Raw genomic sequence first — 25,705 nt, forward strand, 5'->3', positions numbered from 1 at the left:
TAAAGATGTACTTGAAATGGACCGACAACATGGGTTTGCCACATTTGATTACCAGCACAAAACATGTCTAGAAAGCACATGGGATGCCTGACATGAAACCAGCCAAGTCCATTTTGAAGAAACACTCAGATCCTCTTACTTTACCTCAACATCAGGTCTGTTTTCTCATACAATTAAATCATTTTTAAGTCACTTCTGTTTTTTCAGTATCTTACTCTTTGTTTCTCTTTTATGCTTTACAAAGGCAAGTAAAAGAAGCTTGAGCCCAGAAGAGCCAGCAGGATACCCGAGGAGCAGTACTACCAGCCCATATGCTTGTTCAGCGCCTACATGGGTGAAGCGGAGTTCTTCACCTGAGACTGCAGATCAAGAATTGGCAAGGAAGAAGAGGCAGCTGGAAGAATTAAGTGAATCTATAGCACGTAAAAGAGCAATTGTGGCCATGGAGCAAAAAGCTAAAGCTGTTTCTGATGAGCCTGAGATCAAAAAGGAATATGATTTTGCTTCATGCTCTGACAATTTGGACATTTCAGCACCCAGTAAGGACACCTGGAGACTTGACATAAAACCTGATCCCCAACCAAAGAAGTCCATTTTGAAGAAACGATCAGAACACCTCCCTGATCAGCCACAGGTATGTTTCTCTTAACTGATCTACGTTATTTATATTAGATTTATGATGAGTGGTAAGAAAGATTAGATAGTAGAACAGCGTTATGGTGGTATTAGACTTTTAGTCACACTTATTTCTACAACAGTAAGTATTTAGGAATAGTAGGTAGTCAGTAATGGGAAAACTATAAAGTACAGTGTCTAGCTTTCAGTGCTTTCATGCCATCTCTTTGAGTTGTCTGGCTAAGAATACTTTACCAAATTTAATGCATTACACTGTAGTAAAACTGCATTTACTACTTCCAAAGTATTATATTTTTACTCCAACAATACAGTATTGCTGCTTTTATTTATCTTTTTGCATTTATTTTTTTATCTTCTATGTTTCACAGAGTGATATGACTTCGACTGATACACCTCCTTACAGTCATACTCTATTTCCCAGTTCTAATCCTCCTCAAAATGATTACTCAGCTTTCTCCAAACCCTCTGGGTCTTCTCATACCGTGACTGAAAAATCAATGAATCCACTAAATACTGTTGATATTTTCAAGCGGTTAATTAGTGAAGTTTCTACAAGTGCATGTAGGAGCGAGTCCTCACCTTTTAACAATCCACCTGGCCTACGGTCATTTTCCTCCGTGACGAATTCTGGACCGTTTTACGGCCAAAAAAGTACAGGAGAGGCCAAAGCCGGTTGTTCATATGAAGACACAAGTTCTGCGTCACATTCCCAAAGCCACCAGTCTTCACAGCAGGCTGGTGATAAGTCCTCCATCAGTGACAGGCCTTCAGTCCAGCCTTCGACTTCAGAGCAGAAACGTAATGTTGCCACACAAATGCAGCGTTTTCTCAGCGCTCTTAATAAGGCAGATTCAAATTTGTTGTCCTCACTGTTGAGGGAAGCCAGAAAAGACTCAAATTCTTTGGGTCAAACGAATCCACAAGCTCAGCCTGGTAGAAAATTGCCCCACAAGGATGAATTGTATGATCCTTTCAAAGAAACCGAAGGCAGTGAAGATAACCGTTTCTTAATGGGGAGCAAACAGAGTAGGATTTCTGTGATTGGACAAGTTGAAAACTGTTTGGAAGACCATGGTGATGATGATCTGTTGCCGCATGAAAGAGCTGTGCAGGATGGCAGCGGATTTTCGAGAATTGTCGGCATGAAATATGGGACAGAAGCTAAGGCTGAGAATCGGTTCCTTTATGAAGAGAAAAAAGCACCTGAGAGTCAAAGCAGATTTTCAGAAGAGCAGAAACCGTTTTCAGAACGTGATCGATATGATCAGCACAAGAATCGCTACAGTGATTTTGAGCGGCAGAGTCATTCTGTGGAGGGCTATCAGAATCCGTATTTACATACTCAGGAATCGCGTGCAGATAATAGAGAGAGATACGAAAGACAAAAAGAGTCTGAGAGGTACAGAGTAGGAGACAGTCGTAGCCCAGTGCATCAGACATCAGAGAACACCAGTGAAGAAACAGCCAAAAAGACAGAGCACTATGAAAAACTTCAGAATCTACTGCAAACAATTGGTCTTAAACTAGACACAGCAGAAGTTAGTAAGCTAGCTGACAGGACAAGGGAGCGGTTGTACGGCAAGAAAGTGAAACCTCAGAGTGCATCATCTCACTCGTTCGATCAAAAAGATGAGCAATCGGTGAGTAGATATAATCGAAGGGGTAGCAGGGCAGATTCCTCTGACTCTGAGGGTGTCCGTTCTGTATCTCCTACAAAATCCTCTAATCGTGAGGTTTACATGACTTACACGGATTCTCTTAAGTCTCGAGACCAGCATGATGAAGTATCAGGTGTAAAGGAGAGAGATCTGGTCAACCTTCAAAGGACTATTAAGAACAGTCCAGAGGCAAGACAGGTGACTCCAGATTCAAATCAACTTGCATCATCAGCAAAGGTCGCTCATGATTCTTACCAACCTACAACGGAGTTCCCGTCAACATCAGCTCAGTCCGGCAGTTTCTTGTATACACAGAAAGCCACTGAATCCTCATTGGCTACACCCTACATCAAAAGTAGACAGAATTCTTGGGAGTCTAGCTATCACTTGGATGAGGACCAGAAAGGGAACTCTCAGGATCTTGTGTCTCCCTACGGTTCAGTTCCTCCAAGTCCTCTGCAGTACGCTGCTGGAATTCATATACCACCTCCTAGTGTACCACCTCCCAATATACCACCTCCCGGTATACCACCTGGCTATGGCACTTATACAGCACCACTGTTCCCAGTCCCCCCTCCTTTTTCCACACCAAATCCTTTTGGCCCCCCTCCATCCCCCTATTTATCCACCCCCTGCAGGTCAATTTAACATGCCCTTGCAAACAGGAGCTTCTGGCTACGGCACCAGTCAGGTTAAGATCAAATCCACTGCCCCAACCAGATGCCTTAAAACAATTGAAACAATAAAAACCCAGGAACCTGTTAGTACAAAACCTGCACTGGCCAGTGTACGGCCTGCACTCATTAGCATACAGCCCGTAGAAGAAACTCGGCCTAAAGACAGTCAAGGAGAAGATGAATCAAAACAAGCTGCACCTGTAATGGAGGATGACATCAAAGCTAAACAAAAGAAGAGGGTAGGTCACCTTTTTTCTCACACCCAGCTATAAAAAAGGTGATTGATTGACTGCATATTGTTTGGCTGTTTATGATTTTGAATTGAAGGCACCTCGGTCCGTGCCTCTCAGTTGTTTAAATTCGACCAGAAGAGCACTCTCTGTGCTGCGTTCCGCGCGGTTGTTTTAATACTGTTATGTCTTTGAGATGCGTTTTATTTGCGCCTTTGTTCTGAGCAGCTGGAGCAGTTTAACCAGAGGATGAGACTGAAGAAAGAGCAACAAATGGAAGCTCAGCGAACACATGGACAAAGCCAGAAATCAGCACCAGGTACCAGATTACTATTTTTGACGTTAATAGGCAGGATATCAGATTTGAATACCAGCCTAATATTAGATGTATGTAGAATGAGGTTGCTTCAGTCCAGTCATGACTTATGAACCTCAACCAAGCCAGTTCTGCAGCTCCGGTATTACTATTTTTGGGAAACAAATCATGAAGGTGGTTGCCAGTGCTTGTTGTTATCATGATAATGGGATTTTCACTGGCAATTCACATGTCCACCTCAGATATTTTAGTGAAACACTCATTGACTCTTTAGGTAGTTGAGGTTCTTAAGTGGCAGTCTGTTAAAATAAAGAATGTACATGATTCTTTTAAAGATAAAACAAAGACTTTCAAAGTTAAAACTGAAGTGTGCATTCTCTAGCAGAACATGATTTTATTAATAGTGCTAGAATTAACGCAGCAATTTTCCATTTATCATACCCAACTAACCCGGCTTCTGACAAGATCTAGAATCATGATGATAAATCGTCTAATTTAGGACCTTTTACAGGTATGTAGTTGATCATTCTTACAAAGGACGAAACAAAGAGCAAGGAAAATGCACCAGCAAGTAGGTGAATAAGGGGATTACATAGGGTACCTCAGTCAGCTTATTTGGTGCATATGATTCAGGCATAAAGTAAGCAAAAGTTCTGTTAGGTTGAGATGGAAGGGCATTCACAGGGACACTAAGAGAATTCCAGACTTTTGGGGGCCATGATGAGGAGTGACACGCAAGGTACAGTCTGAAGGACCACCAGCGAGTCTAGTGCCAGCTAGACTGGGAGGTAGCAAGACATTGTAAAACGCATTGTCTAAGCAGCAAGTAAGCACAGATGTCACCTCACACCTGATCTTCTTTGTGAAAGGCTTGACATTAGCTGGTAAGTTGGATCACATTTGTTCAGTAAGTGAATACTTGATAGGAATACTTGGGTTGAGAACCCTTGCTCTAGAGGGCTGTTTATCTACAAATATTTGTATATTTCTTTCATCTTGACTTGTTTTTCAGTGTTTAAAGGGCTTTTTGCCTTTAGATCATGTGTGTGTGTGTATGTGTGTGTGTGTGTGTGTGTGTGTGTGTGTGTGTGTGTGTGTATATATAGACATGACAGCACAGAGGACATTTTATAGTGTAGCTGGAATGAAAAGTAGCTGGTATTTTAAGGGCATCTAACATCTAATGTAAATCTTTGTAGGGAAAAGAATTGTCCTATTCTGATGCAGGTTATGCAAATGTGGACCACCATTTCAGACAGGGGGAGGATTCTTCGCACCTCACTTGGCCAAGCCTCCTGAGGTTAATGCTCCCACTATATTGTTACAGGAAAAGTTACCCGAAACGAGGTAAAGAACGTGTGGATATGTGGCCACTCCCTGGTGTTCTGGGCTGAGAAGAGGGCCACATCTCCTGAAATTGGTATGCAGCTTGGGATGGACCCCAACTGTGTGCGGATATGGTGGAAGGGTGTTCAGGGCATGACTTGGCAACAGCTTCTGCCCCAGCTGCTCCAGCTCAAAGACAATTGGCCCAAACCTGATGTGATTCTCTTACACCTGGGAGGAAATGATATCGGCAAGACCACCACAGAGGCCTTCCTGGCAGCCGTGAAGAAAGACCTGATTTCGATGAAGAGCATATTTCCTGAGTGCCTACTGGTTTGGTCCGACATCCTACCACGTAGGTCCTGGAGGCACTCGGAGGACAGTGCAGCAGTGGACAACACGCGAAGGGCCATCAATAGAAGCATCTGCGGTATTATTACAGAGCTTGGTGGATCTTCTCTCTCTCATGAGAACATAAAGCCTGGTTTGGACACTGGCCTCTACAGACCAGATGGGGTTCACCTCTCTGGTAAGGGAATTGACACTTTCAATTTGAACATGCAAGACTTCCTTGAGAAGTGGGAGAGTGAGATAAATAAGGATGAGCCTTCTGAAATGTAGACTCCTTTTAACATGGTTCATTTCATAATGCTGTTTTACTTCTGTACATTGTTCTTGTACTGTGTAAATGTCTTCATCCATGTATCTCTTACATTGTTAGGGTTGGATACCAACCTAAGGTTATATGAATGTCACTGCATGTTTTAATGGATTAAAAAAGGTCTATAGAAAGACTGTTGGTTAAAAAAACATCCTGTGATCTTTAATAAACACCTACTCAAATCTTTTTGTTGATTAGAAGATTTTGATTTGTTTTATTGGTTATGTTTATTAAAAACAAAACTGTATAAAAGCAAGTATGAAAATAAAATAATACAGGATTTACAACTGTGTCTGTTTATTGAGGTTTTTTTTCTTTCCAATTCCAAAAATTATTTGAAAACTTGGATGTGCCTTTTGAACCACAGTAATGTAGTATGTTTTATACTGCTGATCAAGCAGTATTGATACCACTTTGTAAGCATTCTGTATGAGTTCTCAATGCACCTTGCTGATGAATGCATTCCTTGAGCTGTACACAGCAGCACAAAATATTAATTAAAGCAAACTTTTTCTACTCAGATGATTTGTATTGTCTGTTTGAGATTTACTATCTACAGCAGATATTGTAATGCCCACTGGATGCTACTAAATGTATTGTCCCTGTTCCCCTGTTGTCCCGAGCATGAAGCCGGTTTGGTGGTCTATACAGTGGTTGCCTTTCTCTTCTGCAGGTGGTAATGGGAGCCCTTAGGTTTCCCTATCTTCTGGATAGACTCAGAAGTTTATATAGGTTTGGAGCATCTGATGGACTGCACTGTACATCTTCTGAAAACAGAACAAAGACTGAACTACAAGAAGACAACACACTTCCGAGGAGCAATTATATTTTATCTTGAGAAAGCTGATTTTGTATGTGAATAGTGTACTTATTCAAAATCTTAAAAAACAAAAAAAAACTTTTACGTTATGGTTTGTGTAGTAATTTCTGTAGAAAACAGACTGCCTAGAAGACCTTGAGAAACTTGTACGAACTTTATTGCATTGTAGAAAGTTGTACTGGTAGGACAACAGTGACGTTGATACGTTTGTGCTGCTAATGTTTGGATGCATTATTGGAATGTACATAAACCACTAATCAGTGGTTTAGACTGAAGTACGATTCCCATTAGGTGGCCCTGATTTCAAGAACCAAGTGAGACTGTAACTGCAGTTTATCAATTCATTAGTTTATTTTTCATTTATTGTATAGCAAAACATGTCACTGTCTCAGAGCATATGAGGAATAAAAAAAGCCATCTGTTAACATGTGTGGGTGTCATGATTGTTTTGTATATTCAAGATAAATTATGAGCAAGATAAAATCTGGAGATCTGCATTAGCTTGCTTTTATTGCTAGTAGTTTTACATAATTTCATAGCTTAATAGCTACACTATTAAAAAAGATGTTTTTTCAGGGGTCCTTTAGTAAAGATAGTGGTTCTACATAACCATGAACATTCAAAGAACAATTTGCATGCTTGAATGGTTCTTTGCATGGTGACATGGTTCTTCAGATTGATTGAGATGTGTTGTATATGGTTATATATAGCACCAAAAAGGCTCCTGCTATCGTTATGATGTCAATCATGTTACAATGCAGAACCCTTTTTGCTGCTTTGGTTCTATAAACACAACACATTCTCCATGAATCTGAAGAACCATTTAATCATGCAAATGGATCTTCGAATGTTCTATGAATGGTTCTACATGGAACCATTTTTATTCCAAAAGAGCCCTTTAAGAGCCATCTTTTGCAAGTATATACATATTACACAATGTATACATTAGCTGTATGATGTTTATCGCTGGTAGTTTTACCTAGGCTAATTTGGGAAGTTGGGAGGTGTCTTTCTTCTGAATGAGAATAAATGATAAGCAATCAATGTAAAATTCATAAGGTTAGAAATATAGAGCATTGGCCATAATACTGTATGCATTTAACATGACTGTTTCTGAGGGGCCCCCAGCTGTAATGGATAAACAACTGAAAAAAAACTACAAATGTACAGCATAAGCATTTTTACAGACTTAGTAGTTTTGCATCTAATTGATAAATGACTCAATAAAAATCCAACGCACAGATTTTTTTCTTATCATGTATTTATGTTGTGTTTACAATATCGGTACGTTTTTACTTTACAAATGCTGAATTTATTATACATTTTAAGCGTCGTTTGGACACGAAGGCTTTTTTAATAAAGCTGATACGAACTTTTATTTTTTACAGGCGGCCAAGTTTACCAGCAGGTGTAATTGTTTTATTTAGCTCAGGTTGACGCGTTCAAATCCTACAGTATATGCTCACATTTTAGCAGCTTGGTAAATTACTAATTTAGTAAAGAGTAAATTTATGGTATCGTTCATTGTCTTTGATTGGCTCAGAGAGAGAGAAAGCGTCATTTCCCGTTCAGGCATCTCGAATGGCGGTGCAGGAACTAAAACAGAGGGGTTTGATTGATCCGCAGCGCTGAGCTGTAGTTTTCCTTCACCGGGTCAATTTGGAATGAAAGCGTTTAGCGTGCGAAAAACTATTCGCCCCCTAAGTTGTTCCTCGTAGGCAGCCGGAGCACGTTTTAACGAAAACGGCCGGCAGCCTGGCAGCATGTACCGAGGCGGTAGGCCGCACAGAGGCTCTTACCCCTCGTCTGGTCGCGGCTTCGCTCCGCGCGGTCCTCCTTCGTTCGCACGGCCACCGTTCCGCAACGGAGTCCCCCACGGGTACCGCGGACCCCCGGAGCCGCACCGGCGCTCTCCGCCGAGGAGGAGGTACCCCTCCCCCGGAGGAAGAGGACCGGGGGACGGGCCTCCCTCCAGAGACTACGGACATGTAGGCTGGAAACATTTCACAGCTTTTTGGATGCTGTTTGATTACCTGCTTAAACAATACAGCCTTGTTTATGAAGTGATGTTCATATCCGTGTGTCGCAGAGAAGCTACACATCAGTTAACCTAACAGAATAACGAAGCTGAAGTCGGCTTCATGTTCGCCAGCATCTCGTCCGAATTTTCCCGTTCCACCTTAAATGGTCCAGCAGTTATTATTATGATGCCTGGGCGCCAGCATGCAAGTGCTGCACCATTTAAGGTGGAACGGGAACGTTCGAACAGAAAGCTGGCGAATAGGAAACCAACTGAAGCCTCGTAGCAAAACAGTTGATTAAACTACCATCGCAGGGTTTGATTGTTACCTGCACGGTGCAGCGTGATTCAACGTCTAAACAACAATAGTCTTTTGTCCAATGTGTAGATGTTTGAGTGCAGTGTAGGGCTGAACGATTTGGGGGAAAATATCAAATTGCGATTTTTCTAATATTGCAGCTGCGATTTGAATTGCAAATACATACATACATCATCTAAACCGCTTATCCTTCTGGGTCGCAGTGGGTTGCTGGAGCCTATCCCAGCTGTCATTGGGCGGAAGGCAGGATACACCCTGGACAGGTCGCCGGTCCATCGCAGTGAATTGCAAATAATTTCTATAAAATTAGGGTTCAGGCCTGTTTCTTGCCAAGAAGACCAGAATATCCACTTTTTCTGGCCTGAGTGTAACTCCTGAATGTAGTGTGCCAGACAGCCAGTAAGTTGAGGTTGTGATGTCACAACACATGGAGGTTTGGTTGCCTCTGATTAGTCTAACCTATCTACAGGCAGTTCACAAGCACTGTGATATAAATAACCTGTGGTTCCACTCTTGGTTCTGGAGAACCCCTGCTCTTCATGTTGTGGCGTTTTGCCTGCTCTAACACACCTACTTCAGCTCTGTAAAGGTTGTCAGTGAACTGATTGGTTGTATCAGGTCTGTTGGAGCTTAGTGTTAGAAGGAAAACACCAAAACATGCAAGCATGGGTTTAGCAGGACCTCTGTCTTAAAGGTCAGTTTTACCAAATTTGCAAAACATCTGCTTTAATTCAGTGATAGAGATGTAAACAAAGTCATTTAGAGTGGTTTGCTGTGCAGTGGTTTATTTTAGAGAAACAAAATGCGTCATGTTTCTGTACAGTGGTAGTAATGGGAGTCAAGGGTTGCTGTGTCTACAGTGCAGATATAGTCATTTTATTCGTGTTTATATGTTGGTATTGTTAAAACATAAGGGAGGGGGCTGCATGTAACTTTCCAAATTAAAAAAAAAAACGAAATACATTTGGTACATCTCATGAGAGAGACCAAAATCGTATCTCAAATCTGTCATAAAACATCTCATTTCATGTAATAATTTCTGAGATGGAGCTTTTAGAAGCATTAAATACTTCATAGCCTGAATGACTGAATGATATTCTGAGAATTCCACTTTGTGTCATGCTGCGGCACTGTATGTGTTGGATATGCAGTCACCGTTGTTTTTGATGTTGATCTTTTTTTTTCTTTCTCTACAGAGATACACCCCCTCACCACCTCGAGGTGGGCTCCCTGTTGACCATAGTCTCATTATAACTGTGGGCAATGAGCTGACCCAGAGAGGAGGGCCAGAGATCCCCTACGCCAGGTAAAGACTGTTTTTGTTTAGTTGCCTATGACAGCATGCCAAGCTGATAGCTTTTGTGCATGTTGATGCATGTACATCAAAAAAGCCTTAATCAGGGTCATTAGTGATTGGGATGCTGTGGTGTGGCACAGCTGAAGCCGGTTTCTGACAGCGTGTTGCAAACTGTTGCCTATAAAAATTGACGTTTGTATGTTACATTGGTAATAACAGTAGTAGCAAGCATGAAATTTGAATTTGCTTCATGCTTCTGTGTTTTTTAAGAGTTTGTTATGCGGCATCAGAAATCGCATAAACAGGTTTGTTTGACATTGCGTGACAACTACTAATGCAGTTTGTATGTGGCTTTTTGGTGGGTTATGAAAAGTAAATCCTTGTTGGCACTAGTTTGCCTTTTATCCCCAAACACATTTTTCTAATCGATTTTGTTTATGGTAGGGGGAAATAGTGTAATTTAGATATTTCGCATTAGAGAACTTTTTTTTTTCTGTCACAGAGACTACTCCCCACGCCAGAGCTACGATGGCCCCGATGATCGCAGCTCAAGAAAGCGCAGCCCCAGCCATGGCCGGAGCAGGGGCTGGAGCCGCAGTCCTGACAGGATGCGCAGCAAGAGTCGACCGAGGAGCCGCAGCAGGAGCCGCAGCCGTAGTCGCGGTCGGGCCGTGAGCCGCAGCAGGGCACTGAGCCGAGGGCGCAGCAAAAGCAGAGCGCGAAGCAAGAGCAGAGCGCGCAGCAAGAGCAAAGCAGGCAGCAGAAGTCGGAGCAGGAGCCGCAGCAGGGACCGCAGCAGAGGAAGGGGTAAGAGCCGCCCACGCAGCAGGAGCCGCAGTCGGAGCAGAAGCCGCAGCAGGGGAAGGAGCCGAGCCAGGAGCCGAGGGAGAAGTTCCAGCCGCAGTGGCAGTAGCAGCAGCAGCAGTAGTCGCAGCAGCGCCAGCAAGAAACGAAGTGAAGACTTCAGCGAGCTCAAGATGGCCCGGCGACGTAAAGAACTGGAGGACATGCTGTCGATGCCCACTAAATCCATCCTGAAGAAGAGAATAGACTCCTCCGAGACGGATTCTCCCCTGTTAGCGCAGGTAGGTGTCGCTTGGTAATGAGGGAGTGAGTTTATTGAACTTGCACAAAAACACATTCTGAGGTCAAAAACTACTTTGCCAAGCCAGTCGTTTAGGTAGGATTGTCACCATTTTGTTTTCAAAACATTTTCAAAAATTCCCTTGCTTTTTTTAAAATAAGAGTTTGATGTACTATGTAAACATTTTTTAGGGTTCCAGCAGCATTTAATGAGAGAGTGGTTTATAGGGATGGGTATCGAAAATCAGTACTGAATTGGTACCGGTTCCAGACTGGTCAGTACTGAAATGTCAAAGTTCCTGGACAAACGGTGCTGCTGACGGTATTTATGTAACGTTAATGCATTCTACATAGCTTGCATTTTCCCGTGGTTGGTGCTCATTTGGATCAGCAGGAGGGCCGCTCTGCTCCATGTGATGAAAGCGAAGTTTCCATGTTCAGTATGAAAGCAGCTTAAAACAAACAAACTCATGAAACATTTACAAATACAACATTCTATAAATCTGAAGCAGCGCAGCATGTTTGATTTAGTAAAGCAGCTGCTGCACCTACGTCTTCAGTGCAGCCTCCCGGTGTTGTGACGAATTGTGCTCCCTTTTTAAATGAAAAAGAATAACTAAATACATGAAGTAAAATGATTTCTGACACCAATAGATGAGTCAGTCCAAAGTACTGTTTTAACACATTACAACACAGCTGTGTTTTTATACTAGAAGGTAGTCAATAACTAGCCTATCAAGAAAGTTTTAAGGAGGACAAATTCTCCATATAAAAAAAGAGTCCCAGACTTTGTGAAAAGTCCATAAAAGACCATTAATTATGCATCAGTTTTTCTCCAGATTCACAACATTGAGGGTATCTTTAATCCATAATGTGTGAGAGCAAGTTAGAGATTTCCATTTGATTAATATTTATCATCTAGTGAGGAGATTGACAGAAGATCAGCACCCAAAGATGAAAGAGACACTAATGAGGGAATCGCACCAAACAAGGCAATCATGGCATTGAGCTTAATGGATGTTCTGATTATATCTGTTAACCATTCACATATTTCTATCCGGCATTGAGTTCGAAGAGGGACATTAATCAAAATGTGTGCACATAGTTTGCTGGTGTTTAACTTCTACTTAAACTGTAATACTTAATGTGTTTCAGAATGACGATTCTCCACAAGGAAACGTAGGCAGTGGCCTTTCGCAAGAGGCAGAACAGTTACTCAGTGCAATGACCAAAAACATGGACCCAGACGTTCTAGCATCAATGCTTTCACAAAGTTCCAATGCCAGTGCTCTTGAAGAGCTCATCACCAGGCTTCAGCCTGCCAAAGAGAGTGGACATGACCTTCCTTTCTCTCATGAGAGACCAGGCCAGGACAACACAGACCTCAGCCAACTTCTCAACATGATGGCTGAAGTGGTGTCCCAACCACTGGACAAAAAGAAAAACTTTGTAGATATTGAAGATGAAGAGAAGTTTCTCTATGGGGATGAAGAGGAGGAGCCCAGTTTTCCAGTGACGGGGATGCCTAAAGCTGGACAGAGCAGCTTGTTGGATGTCTATGGGGAGACCAGAGCTGATGTTGCACTTTATAATGAAACGAAAGTAGGCGCGATGCAGCCTCACGACGTACAGAAGAATGATTATGGCACGTCATCTTACGTTCCTGGGCGTCCTGAAGATTTGCTAAGCCATTCAAAAAGAGAGAGCAAGTATAGAGACAAGCACTATCCTTCAGGCCGACCTGAGAAGAACCCTAACGAGGAACCTGGTAATTTACCACCTGCTGTTGGGCCAAGTGATGCTAAGGTTAGGCAAGAAGTAGAGGAATATGAGAAGATACAGGACCTGCTCAAAACTATTGGGCTTGACCTGGGTGTGGCTGAAATCAGTAAAATGGCTGCCAGGACACAAGAGCGTCTCCATGGTAAGAATCCTGCAAAGAAGCCCCCTGCAGCACGCCGCCAGTCTGACAGGAAGCACAGAAGTCGCAGCAGGAGTTACAGCAGCACTAGTACCAGCAGCCGGAGCAGGAGCCGGAGCCGGAGTAAGAGCAGCAGCCGCAGCCGCAGCAGCCACAGTCGCAGTCGTAGTCGAAGCAGCAGCCATGAGCGGACCCCAAGCCGCACCAGGAAGAGGTCAGTTCCTCCTGAAAAACGATCTTCAAGGTCAGTAAGTCAGAACCAGAAGGAGGGCCGATCTGGCCCCAAAGCTGAAGAAAGCCCTTGGACTAATGCAGGTCCTAAGCCTCCTGAAGTTGTCGGTCCAGGAACAAATCCCTTCCCAACTCACCCTGGCCACCCAGCCCACCAGATGCCTCCCTATCCACACCAGCACCCGCATGGGGTTATGCCTCCCAACTACCATCCCCCTGGCTTTGACCCTTATGGGAACTACATGCCATATATGCCCCAAGGATGGCCTATGTACCCACCCCCAGGCATGCCAGTGCCGCCACAAAGTCCCATGGATGAATACAGCTCCCCTGCCACAGAGCGACCCTTCCTGAAAGTAATTGATACAAGTTCAAATGAAAAGCAAGAGTCAGATAAAAAGGGTGAATAACATTTATCCTTTTCTTTTTGGTAACTAACCTGAGTGATTTTTTTTTACTATGTTGTAAAGACCCTCAATATTTTGTCTCTTAGGACCAAAAGTGGACCCAATGCAAAGCATGAAAGGTTGCAGCAGCAGCAATCAGAGGAGAGTGATTGAAGAAAAGAATACAGCCAGCCAAAAACAAAAGGTAGCTTGTGGAAGCGACTGCGTTAACTGTAACTGGTGCTAATTTTGCATGTATTTTGAGAGCTGTATGTTGTTGTGTTTTTGCTCATTAGAAAAGAGGAGCAATTTAAAGGGAAATTACACTGATTTTCTGTGTAATTCAGTGCTTGAGATGTAAACAAACTCATTCAGGTTGGTTTGATATGAAATGATTCATTGTAAAGTGCCTCAGGTTTCTTTACGGTCGTGGTGATTTGAACCAAGGGTCACAATGTGTATTTTGATTTTAGCTGTCTTATTTACTACCCATTACCTCCATTGAATCTACCTGTGTCTTCTGAGTTTTTTATATGTAATGTTAATAGTGATAATTCTGAAAAAAGTATGTTTTCTTTGGGGACTATTATGCCTTATAACACCCTTTATGTATCTCTTGGCCATGAAAAAATAAGTTAAAGACCTGACCTCAAAACCTTCATAAAAAGACAATGTATGCGGCATCAGGCAGCATATTTGTGACCATTTCATGTAATAACTTTCTGTGATGGAGCTTTTAGGGGCATTAAACACTTTAGACATGATTCCTACCACCACCACTGTGAACAGTTCTGAATTGGTAAATTTCTCTAGAATCAAACCACTCTGTTACTTTTTTTACTTAACCATTTAATTACTCAGAACTCTTTCAAACATTGGTGGAATTCCCCTTTAAGGCGAGTGCCTGATTTCACTGCCATTGACTTTGAAAACTTTTTTAACCTCATGACCAGTCTTAACCTGTATCTGTATTGGACAATCAGTGTGCAGTTTCATGTGTTTAGTGTGATTGTGTTTAATATACCAATTGCATTGATCACTCGAAGTTATAAGTTTTATTTTGACATAAATTCATTTTGTCAAAGTCAGATAAACTGTAGTGGATGCTTTTGTAGGCTACTTATAGGCTTATGAAGCTATGCAGAACAGCAAAGCTCCAGAACTCATAATGTCTAATGCATATTTGACCATGCTGACCTGTTAATAATATTCCTGATCTAAGTAATTGTCTGTCCCACTAGCTCAAGACCCCCATGCTGCAAATATACTATTGGTTAATCAGATTACTGAGCATGCTTAAATATGGCTTGGCATCATTCTATGTAAAAATTAATGCAGTGTTATAATGGCTAGGTTATTGAAGAGCTTGAGAAGCTAAAGAGAGACAGAGAATCCCGACTAAAGAAGAAAGATAGTTTAATAAAGGAGCTGGAGACATTGCGAAAGCAACAAGGTATGTCATTACTTTTATTAATGTCCACCCATTAAAATAACATGATAGAGGGGGTTTAATGAAGTGCGTTTGTCATTGCCTTGTGTGCTTTAGGGGAACTCCTAAGAAAGAAGCGAAGGGAGAAAGATGGACACAAGGACCCTGTCCTTATTGAACTTGGTCAGCTTCAAGAAGACGTGATGGCCCAGATTTCCAAGCTGCGCGCCGAACATGAGGCAGCAGAGAAGAAGCATGAAGAACTGGTGAAGGTCGCGTCTATCCTGGGTTTGGATCACAGGAACCTCCGGAGCTCTGGGGACCGTGAGCAACCTCCCTCTCAGAGCAAGTCAAAAGAGATGACCAGAAGCCCAGAGAAATCTAAAGCTCCCTCAAACACTTCCACCACAAAGGTAGAATTCCTTATGCTGATCCAGGATAGGCCCAGAGAGAAACGGCCGTGGTAAAAATCTATCCTCTGCATTATCTTCATTTAGCCTAAGCGGACAACTCTGTCAAATATATGTTAATTAATCTCATGTCTTCTCAGGAAAATTGTCAGGAAAAGCCACATTAAAAACAAGGCTCTATATAAGTAATAGAAATATGAAGTATTATGAAGCCTGCCATACTTTTAGGTTCAATCCTTGTTAAACTGTTAAACAATAGCTTTATTGATGAAAAGGACAGATTCATGAGGTTTTCTCAGCCAGTTTTGGAATAGGTATTTTTTACTTTTTTGAATAGCATTATGGCTGAGAGGATATTAGAAAGGTTTACTCCAAAAGCAAATTCTTGCACATTTCTGTGAGTTGTCCATTAAGGCCTAGCAATTAAAATAAGAATCAGTGCCCACAGATAGGGAATCAGAATGCATGGTTGACTTCAGCATTGAAATCAAAGCTGTGCAACCCAAAGCTACATTTCAACCCAAATATTTCATTGTCTTTGCTGAAGCCTATCAGGTAGGAGTCTGTGAGAACTAAAAATCATTATTGCATGTGTTTATGTTTTATTGTTTTAGTATATTTTGTGTTTTTTTCTAAAAGGCATGGTGGAAATAGATAGAAAATACTTTGTAAAGAACACCTGAACATCAGCAGAAACTCGTATTTAAACAAGCTTGTCAGACAAATAGAAGTGCATTTATTATTTCACAAATTTGGTAAAATCCACCTCAGCTGCTACATTTCTGGAGGGCAGGAACATTGTAAGAGAAATAAGGAGTATTCACTTCAACAAAGTATTATTTGGGTTGAAATATTGTATGTAATTCAGTGTCACTTTAAAACAGAGTTGGGGAACGGAGGTCTGGAGTCCAGCACAGAATTAAGTGTGTTCGAGCAGGAATCCAGTTCTCCAGGACTCGAGTTCCCTACTGCCGTGCCTAATAGATGCACTTTATAGAAGTTAGATATTATTTTCTACAAATTTGACATTGCTCGGCAGCCTGGGCTTCTGAAAACTGCATGTTTATTTAGTCATTCTTGTTGACAGATGACTTGTGGTGACTTTATTTTTTTAATGAGAAAAGATAAAAGAGAAGATCCTGCACAGTGCACTTTTACAGTTCTTGCAAAAAGAGTCAATAGTATTTGTACCAACACTTGCCACACAGAGAGAGAGAGAGAGGGAGGGAGGGAGGGAGAGAGAGAGGGAGGGAGAGAGAGTATTGATATTTTACCCAAATCATGCAAAACCTTTTTTTTCAGTTTAGGTGTTATATTGGGCTGGACAATTAGCTATGTTGCAGTTTGTTTAAATGGTCATAGCTACCATTGACTGTGATAATACAGAGTTAAAAGGTTTTATGCACCAATGTTCCATTCTTATTTTGGGTTGGGACAAGAGCTGATGCAGTTTTTATAATGACTACCTTCCACCATCTATATACCGTGCAAGTAATGCACCTCCAAAACAATAAGCAGTATGCTTTGGCTGAGTAGGATTCAAAAGCTAAATGTGCAGACTTACAGGTCTCATCTTCCTACTGGTTTCTAGGTAATGAACTAGTTAATTTAAACTACAGATGGGTTTTTTTTTTTGCAATTCCAGTGTCCTCATTTTTAAACCAGCAGTATTTGAATATGCCAATAAGAAATTCAGATGAAAGCTGGCAGTACACTGCAAACGGAAATGTTTCCAAGCAAAACGACATCTTTTTGGCCAAACTGGCGCGCTGGTCTGAGTTTGTACATTGTGTGCCACTTGATGAGCAAAACTCCTAATCATCTGCGTCATTTGGTTTGAGACCTCCGCCCCAACAGTGAATTTTCCATGGCATGCTTCTAGCGATGGTGAGGTGTTCTTTTTAAGTATAACTTCAACAGCGTGTTCAGCAGTCGAGTGCATTTTGTTCGTTTTTTTTTCTTCATTTGAAGTGTACGGCCAGCTTAAGAATAAAAGCGAAAACACCTGAAAGTTTTGCGGTATGCAGCCGGCATAAAAGGTGATTCGATTCCTAATGAATTAGGTTGATTTACTGATTTAAATGTGTGTTTTAGGTGCATGTGGTTCAGCATACAGAGTGAAAACTTGCGTAACTTAGAAATTACAAATTAGTCATTGTGTAATTGTTTTTGAAATAAATATAACTCCCTGTTTCACTTAACATGAGACACATTATCAACTGCATGTCCTGACGTTCGTTTTATGTTACAGACTCTAAATATCGGCTTCCATATCTAAATGAACTGATGCCTAAAGTTTGAAAATTAGTATATTTAAATAAGCATGGTGATAGTTATTCAAGGGTAGGTTGTAGGATCTGTAAGCCTTTTAGGCCTCAGACAGAAAAATACGTTGGATGTAGATGCAATCAATTCTGACACAAATGGACCTGATTTCAGCAATCTGATTGCAGTCATTTGTATTGACCAACACTATATGCCCCTTGGGATCAGGGTTATATGAACTTTGTCTTTTCTGGAGAGGTTTCATTTCTGCATGATTTAGCTGATTTGTCTCATTTACTGCAGTTCCAAAGGGAAAAAAATCCAATCGATGGTTTCTCATCAAAATTCTTCATCAAAATTCATTACAAATCCTCCATCAAACATTGGAGCTAGGAGTATATGAATGTCTGCATATGGTGATACACTTTTGTTTATAATTCAGAAATGCCCGTATAGAAAACATTGCTGCAAAGTAGCAGAGTACGTGTCATATTTGCATAAAGTTGAGGCAGCGTATGTCTAGCTAGAATTCATCTAGAAACTGCAAATGAGCTTATTTTTTAAAGCTCATAACTACAAGGAAGCTAGGTTGAGTTAATGATACTATTTCATGTTCAGTAGGTTTCAGAGTTGTTCCGTACATCCATAGGATTCAACTGCATACACTATATGTCCAAAAGTATCCAGACATGCTAATTCTAATTCATTTCTAATCTGAACTCAGCAACTTTAAGGAGCGCTCTTTGCAGGCAGTCATTGCATGTACACATGTACTCTCAATAGAAAAGCATTGCTAACAGAGTGGTATTCTTTGAAGGAACCACAGGGTTGAATGAGCCCAAGTTCACCATGCCCGATGCCATGTGTGGATCCGTGTGGAGCTCCAGCCAATACCTTTGGGATGAGTTGGAGTGATCCAGAACTGATCATCCAACATCAGTACCTGACCTCACTAATGTTCTTGTAGCTGAATGCAATTAAATCCTCACAGCAATGTTCCAATATCTAGTGTAAAGCCTTCCCGAAAGAGCAGCAACAAAGGGACAACAAACTCCCTTTTATTACACTTGATTTCAGAAGAAACACTGGATGAGCAGCTGTCTGCAAACTTTTGGACACACAGTGTGCTTTGCTCATGTCAATTATGATCAAGATAATTTTGCGGAGTAGTTAGTAAAATCGATCAATTCATTTTTAATAAATTTCATCATTTGGATGTCAAATTGAATTTCAATACAATATCCTTCAAATAATAGTGTTTGAAGCCTTTATACTAGCCCAGTACCATGTTCCAGGTGCTTAAAACCAAAATACCCAATTATTTGTCAAAAGCGAGTAAAATTAATTAGTCCATGAGTAACTCCATCTCAGCTGGAGCACAGATGGCCTAAATTGCAAAGGTAAGATTACTTTGTTGAACTTTTAGTAATTGGGAATCAGGATTTACTTTTTTACATGATTTATTTATTTGGGATTTCTCATTCAGTTTAAGGTGCCTTCATATCTTTATTTTCACTCTGCTTTCAGTTGATCTTGTCACTTTTTTTTCTAATGTGTAATTTGTCCCTCCTAAACTAATCTAGGTCACCAAGCCGTCGGCCACTCCAGCTAGTGCCCAGACTCCAGACACATCAGCTGAGCTATTTGAGTACTATGATGCGGGAAACCACTGGTGCAAAAACTGCAACGTTACTAGTGGTTCCATGTTTGATTTTTTCACACACTTGCACAGCAAAACACATAGGAAGGTATGTGTGCCTTCTCTTTTAACCTTATGCAGGTACACATGTCTGTTTTATGAACTTTTGTTAAATCTGTGCAGTAGTTTATACTTGATCCACTGTTGTAATCTAAGAGAAATTGCAAAATTAGTCATTCATTTTTGTCTTTGCTTTAAAGACCCTAGACCCCTACGACAGACCTTGGGCAGCAAAGTCTGAGAGTGATAAGAAACGCCCCGCAGGGGAACTGATTTCCAAACCAGCAAAAGGTAAAGGTGTATGATGTAAAATAGTTATATTTTTGGTATGCATAGGTTAATTATTTAAATATTATATGTATTGATGTAATAAAGTGCAACGAATTTTCAAGCATAAAAACCGTAAGATTTTTGCAAGTTTTTTCTCTCAACACAGGAACATGGCAAGTGTAATTATTTATTGCAGATTGTGTCTCTGGAGTAGACATTGTGTCTTAATGTTTGTTGTACTTTTTTTCCACCTGCAGGCTCAGAGTTTTTACTTCCTGTGAGAGGATTTTTTTGCCAGTTGTGTGTACAGTTTTTTGGCGATCCTATTTGCGCAGAGGCCCATGTCACGTGCCATGCACACAACGAGAAGTACAAGGTAATTTTTTAAAAATGTCATAGATTTGGACACAGAGTGGATTTTTTTAATATGTGTTATATATTTTATCTGTGGCAGGTTTAAAAAACGTAATAAAACTCATGGTACAAGTGGCATCGCAGTGTCTCAGTAAGGCTGCTGCACGCGTCGAGTGAAAACAAGGGGAACATACCTCTTCATACGTTTGTAGGCGGGTAAAATTCAAAGAATCAAGTAAAATACAAAATAAACTCATTTATACAGGGAGATGAACTCGAAAGAGGCCCAGAATATTCTGTTGTAACTCCCGTTAGGATGAAGCAATCTGAACCAAAAAAATATGCTACATACCTTGACATATGTGTAATCGATTGCATTACATGCGATGCTGGAAGTGATCTCCGTTTTCTGCCAGACACATGAAGGGGTACGGGGGTATGCACCCGGAAGTTGCAAGCGGAGGTTAAACGTCGCGACGGCTGTCCGGCGCCTACCTCATCGCTCCGACACAGGGGCATCCCGGCTTGTTCAAAGCTCCATATACTGAGAAGCACATTGTGCGTTGTTTCATTCAGATTGCTTCATCCTAGAGAGAGTTATTACAGAATATTCTGGGCCTCTTTTGAGCAAATCTCCCTGTATGAAAAGTGTCAAATTCATATCTACCTTAATACAGCCTAAGTGCCTAGTTAAACATGTTCAGAAATGACTTTACATGTTTCAGCCGTTAACAGTCACAGAATTATTTCCTCTACCGGAAACACATAGGTCTAAATAAGTTTATTTATTCTACAGAGAAGTTTGCTTTAAAACCTTCCTTTGCAGACAAGTCTAAGGATTTTTGCTCAACATGGACTTGGTTTAGTGGAGACTGAACATAAATAAGTATTAAAACATGTTGACATGTATAAACAATATTGTTAGGGCTCCAAATGATTTCGATTCCAGTGTGTATTGGCCAAAAAAAATTTCAGAATTGGATTTTATTCTTGTTCTTTAGGATCTTTTGCATATGCTTCATCATTTCCTGTGAAAAAAATAGTAATGCAGTTTTGTGATACAAATTATATATAATTTTTTTTTTATTATTGTCAAGTTTTAAGCTTACCCACTGTGCATATGCTTTCAATATTTCTAGGAATTTTATTGTCTAACATTTGCCTTGCTTTGTTCAATAGAAACAAATGTATGAGAATCCTCTCTATGAGCAAAGGAGGAACCTGGATCGCCAGGCTGGCATGGAGAGTGAAAAAAAGCAGCCTGAGCACAAACGGAAGCGTGATGATTATGATGACACCCAAGATGACCAGAAAAAGTCCAAACTCAGCAAAGATGAGGGAAAGAAGTCCAAGTGCAAGGATGGAGAAGAGGATAAACCTAAATACAGTAAAGAAGGTGACCAAAAGGTGAAGTACATCAAAGAGGAGGAGAGCAAACCTAAATACAGGAAGGAGGAGGAGGAGCATATGAAATTCAAGAAGGAAGAAGAGAAACAAAAATTCAAGAAGGAGGAGGATGAGCGGCTTAAGTATAAAAAAGAAGAGGAGGAGAGGGCCAGGCATGCTAGGGAAGCAGAAGAGAGGAACAAGTATAGAAAGGAAGAGGAGGACCGGTATCGACAGAGGAAAGAGGAGGAGGAGAGATATAGAGCTGAAGAAGAGAGATCTAGGTACAGGGAAGAAAGTCGGTACAGGTACAGGGAAGATGATGACATGTATAGATACAGGAAAGAAGATGAAAGGTCCAGGTATGGTAGAGAAGATGAAAAGAAATACAAATACAGCCGCGAAGCTGAGGAAGACAGGAGACCAAAATACAGGGAGGGTGAGGGGGTAAAGTGGCCAAAATCTAAGTGGGAGGATGAAGATGAGGAGAGAACTAGATATGAGAAAAAGGAAGATAAATGGCAGCGCCAAAAAGACAAGGCTGATCGGGGCAAAGAGAGTTCTAAGACCTCGGCAAAAGACACCAAGGCTGAGCCTGAGAAACCCAGTGAGCCTCCTAAGATCCTGTGTGGGCCCAGTCCAGCCATGCTGGCAAAACTTCGGAAAAAGAATGAGGAGGCTACTGGCCGTCCTGCCTTTGGAAAGTTCAGCTGGAAAAAGCCTGAAAAGACAGCGCTGGAGAAGGAAGCCGAAAGAATTGCAGCACAGTTCATAAAGGAAGATGAAGAGAGTGTTGCAGCTGCAGCAGCACAGGAGATCAACAAAGACCCTGAGGACCATGATGCATTTACCAAATCGGTGGCTGCTGCCAAGAGCATTGCCATCAAATTGTCTGGCAAGACCGTTCTTCCCCCTTCTGAAGAATGGGTAGCCTATAACCAAAACAAAAACCGCCCTAGTGTACCTCCTACTTCCAATATTCTGAGAAAGTCCAATGTCGGGTTCCAGAACAAACCAGCTCCTCTGAACACACTCCCCTCGGTTGGACCAGCCACTGCCACAGTCAGCAAATCTCCTGTGATGAAAACCCAGCCCCAGAAGGACGCTGTGCTCTCAGCAGATCTAATCTCCATGGCATTTGGAGGTCAAGAGGTGCAGTTGAAAACTCCAGGTGATAACGTCTCAAATTCTCCAGCAGTTACATCAAGCTCCTTAACAACTGCTTCTACACCATCTCCAACAGTTACTTCAGTGCCACCTCCAATTACTTCTATACCCCCTCCAATAATTACTTCTATGCCGCCACCACCAATTACTTCTATGCTGCCACCACCACTTACTTCTATGCCGCCACCACCAATTACTTCTATGCCACCACCAACTACTTTTATCCCTCCTCCAACAGCTGCTTTCATGCCACCACCACCTACTTTCATGCCACCTCCAGCATCTACTTTTTTGCCACCTCCAACAGTTACTTCTGTGCCTCCTCCAACATCCACAATGAAGGATGTTGAGGCTGTCCAGCTGAAGGCACCTCCTGAATGTATTGTCAGTCTCGAGTCTGATGTAGCTGCTCCTGGAGTACCTGAGGAGGAGCAGAACCTTACAGTAGTGGTCCGTCCTCCTCCTCAACTTCAGACTAAAGCAAGTGACTCCTCTTCAAAATCAAACAAGCCTAAAAAAAGCCTTGCTGCAGCAAAAGCAAAAGACTTATTTGATATTTTCTACAGTGACAGCAGCACTATGGTTAGCTCCAGCGTTGCCAGTGCTGGCAACAAAGCAGGCACGAAGTCTAACTCTAAAGCTAACTCTGCACAACAGGTGACCAGTCAAGAAGATAAAGATTTAACAAAGGTTGGGAGCCCAAAGATTGGAGACTCCAAGTGTGAAGAATCAGCTGCAGATAGAGAAACAAAATCTGAACCACCAGCTGTGGATAAAAGTTCTCTAGACGAGGAACCAGAGGTAGACAAAAGCTCTCTGTTTCGAGGACCAGGTGGAAAAAGGGTTTCTGGGCAAGGTACCACAGGTGGATAAGGGCTCTCTGAATGAGGAACCACAGGTGGATAACGGCTCCCTGCAGGAGGAGCCACAGGTGGCTAAAGACTCAAAGACTTTGGAGGTCTCAGAAAATGAAGAGAACAGTGAGAGTTTAGAAATGATTGTTAACAAGAATGAAGCAGACTCTCTGGATCACGAGGCCTCCTCAGCAATCCTGGACAGCATTGAGATCATGGATACAACTGATAACCTGGATGGGGATAATCAGGATGGGGAAAACCCTCTGGACTCTGAAGATGCTATAACCGTTTCATTTTCCCCCCCACCAGGGTCTTTCACAGAGCAACTGAATTTGGACACATTTGAGTTCAATTTTGACTCTTTGTAAAGGACCTTCAGACAGTAGGTTTAGGGATGTGCATGAAACCTCTCTGTTTCTGTATCTTTAATTTGTAAAACATTTAATTTGCGTTGTTCAGTCGAGATATTTCATATCTTTTCTTAACCTTTTGGCAGGTAATGCCAGTGAAATGATGGACTGACACTCATTCTGAAGTGGGTGTTGGGAAGGAGATTCCACAGAAAGAATGAACACTTTCTCGTCAAGTAATGAATCATTAATACATGTAAAATGTTACAGTATTTTTTATTGTACATGGTTTTGAACATCCTGCTTTTTCCTTGCCTTGTTTGCAGCTGAAACGGTTCCTTTTTTTAAAAAAAAAAATAAGGTAATGTAAAACATTTTTCTGTGTTTAGGTCCACTTTAAGTTCATGTCTAAAACCATTCTGCCTGTTTCTTCCATTTAAGTAAATTAAAGATATTTTAATACAGGAGCCAGAGAGATCCAAGCTCAGAAGAGAAAAAACGGTATGGAGGTCGGCATAAGATATTTTCTCTTCACAGCCCTTACCAGAAATGAAGCAAGATCTACATATTGTACTTTCAAAAACATCTTGGATGTCAAGATGGTGGATATCATTTTCCTTTTTTCACCCCCAAGCTTCCTAAGAAAAAAAGGACATGAAAGTGCTCTACCTGCCCTGTTTGTCTCCGTAAATAATGTTGTTCTGTAGTTGCTGGTGTACAAGTTGTAGTTCAAATAAATTTCAGTGACCAAAGTTTGTGTTTTTAATCATATCTGGATATTTACATCCCATTTAACAGTGTTTCCAGGACTGATATTTTTTGTCAAATGATGAAGAACTCAGGTGTCTGATGAGTCAAGTGTATTGGAGCAAAGAAAAACGCTGAAGTGTCCAAGTGCACTCCAGGACTAGAAAAGTCCCCATCTAGGAAATACTGTCATCAGTGGTGGAGAGGAACTTCAGTATACAGCAGTTACTCAACTTGGTGTGTGTGTGTGTGTGTGTGTGTGTATTTATGTGTTCAAAAGTTTGAACCCTCGATTAACGTTTATTGATTTTCTAAGTGACAATTAATGATGACGCATCCTCTACGGAGAATACACTTAAATATACATTTTTTGCACATTTTAGTGTTTAGTTTGTTTATTTCCTGACTTTAACATATTGGATGGTGAAAAAAAAAAAATACAGTCTTGCACAGGTCATATTTAGTCCCCCCCCCCACTCCAAATTTTTACATTTGGCAAATAAACAGTAATTGTGAATGAAAATATGCAGAATTGTGTTAACTTATTTTCACTTAGAGAAACAATACTATTTGACCAGGATGCATAAACTTCTGCATACAACTGTATTACAAAAATAATTTTGCAGACTAACAGTTCTGTAATTTGTTGTACCCCATTATCTGAAATTTGAGTATGATCAGAAATATTAATCTCCATAGACAATCCTTCCCAAAAGCAGTAGGCTGTCCTGCTAATTTTACTGTTATTGATGGTCACTATCAATCTTTTGAAGCTAATTTAAATTTGTTTGATATATTTAGAATTATGAAAGACAAAGGCATTGTATGCTTTACTGTTACTTGAATACAGCGTAATTTTGTTCCATTCCCATCCATGGATATTTTTGCATAAATGCCTTTGAAAATTACTGAGTAGTTGGATTCTCAATTCCCAAACAGTAAATATCTGCATTACACAGTCAGACAACAACAAAGTGCTTTGGATCTGAAATATGGCTGCATTCAAAGGCTTGTTGAAGAGGAATGCTCAGTGGGCAAAAAAGGTAAGTGTCCTTCTTTGAGTTACACATACTTAATGTTAAAAAAAAATATCAAGAGACTGTTGTATACATTTTAGGTTTATTCCGTTACTAAGCCTTGGCCCTGGGTAAACTTAATGATAAAATTAATGAAAAATGTTGCTGTTCTCT

General features: G+C 41.1%; 3 protein-coding genes across 9 annotated transcripts; all 3 read left to right on the forward strand.

The window, feature by feature from the left end:
* The first annotated feature begins 13 nt into the window (after positions 1-13).
* On the forward strand, positions 14-5,690 carry LOC118810186 (titin homolog). The gene is made up of 3 exons (XM_036573763.1): positions 14-155; positions 245-634; positions 1,005-5,690. Exons 1-3 carry the CDS (start codon positions 84-86, stop codon positions 2,940-2,942), a joined length of 2,400 nt encoding a protein of 799 aa, XP_036429656.1. The 5' UTR covers positions 14-83; the 3' UTR covers positions 2,943-5,690.
* Positions 3,044-6,749, forward strand: LOC118810189. The gene is made up of 3 exons (XM_036573766.1): positions 3,044-3,210; positions 3,430-3,520; positions 4,845-6,749. The coding sequence occupies exons 1-3, from the start codon at positions 3,175-3,177 to the stop codon at positions 5,462-5,464; spliced, it is 747 nt and encodes a 248-aa protein (XP_036429659.1). The 5' UTR covers positions 3,044-3,174; the 3' UTR covers positions 5,465-6,749.
* Positions 6,750-7,874: 1,125 nt separating this feature from the next.
* Positions 7,875-24,520, forward strand: znf318 (zinc finger protein 318). Of its 7 annotated transcripts, XR_005007404.1 has the most exons (14): positions 7,875-8,312; positions 9,860-9,969; positions 10,463-11,045; positions 12,199-13,597; positions 13,689-13,786; positions 14,935-15,034; positions 15,128-15,423; positions 19,269-19,433; positions 19,585-19,675; positions 19,912-20,030; positions 21,188-23,800; positions 23,915-24,004; positions 24,095-24,129; positions 24,234-24,520. XR_005007404.1 is itself a non-coding variant. In XM_036573762.1 (11 exons), exons 1-11 carry the CDS (start codon positions 8,088-8,090, stop codon positions 23,432-23,434), a joined length of 5,433 nt encoding a protein of 1,810 aa, XP_036429655.1. In that variant the 5' UTR covers positions 7,875-8,087; the 3' UTR covers positions 23,435-24,520. The 7 variants fall into 7 exon arrangements, 1 of the variants encoding a protein (XP_036429655.1); XR_005007402.1 differs by having other exon boundaries at positions 21,188-24,004; XR_005007403.1 differs by having other exon boundaries at positions 24,095-24,520.
* Positions 24,521-25,705: the final 1,185 nt, after the last annotated feature.

This window comes from Colossoma macropomum, unplaced genomic scaffold (assembly GCF_904425465.1).
Source record: "Colossoma macropomum unplaced genomic scaffold, Colossoma_macropomum, whole genome shotgun sequence".
NCBI lineage: Eukaryota > Metazoa > Chordata > Actinopteri > Characiformes > Serrasalmidae > Colossoma > Colossoma macropomum.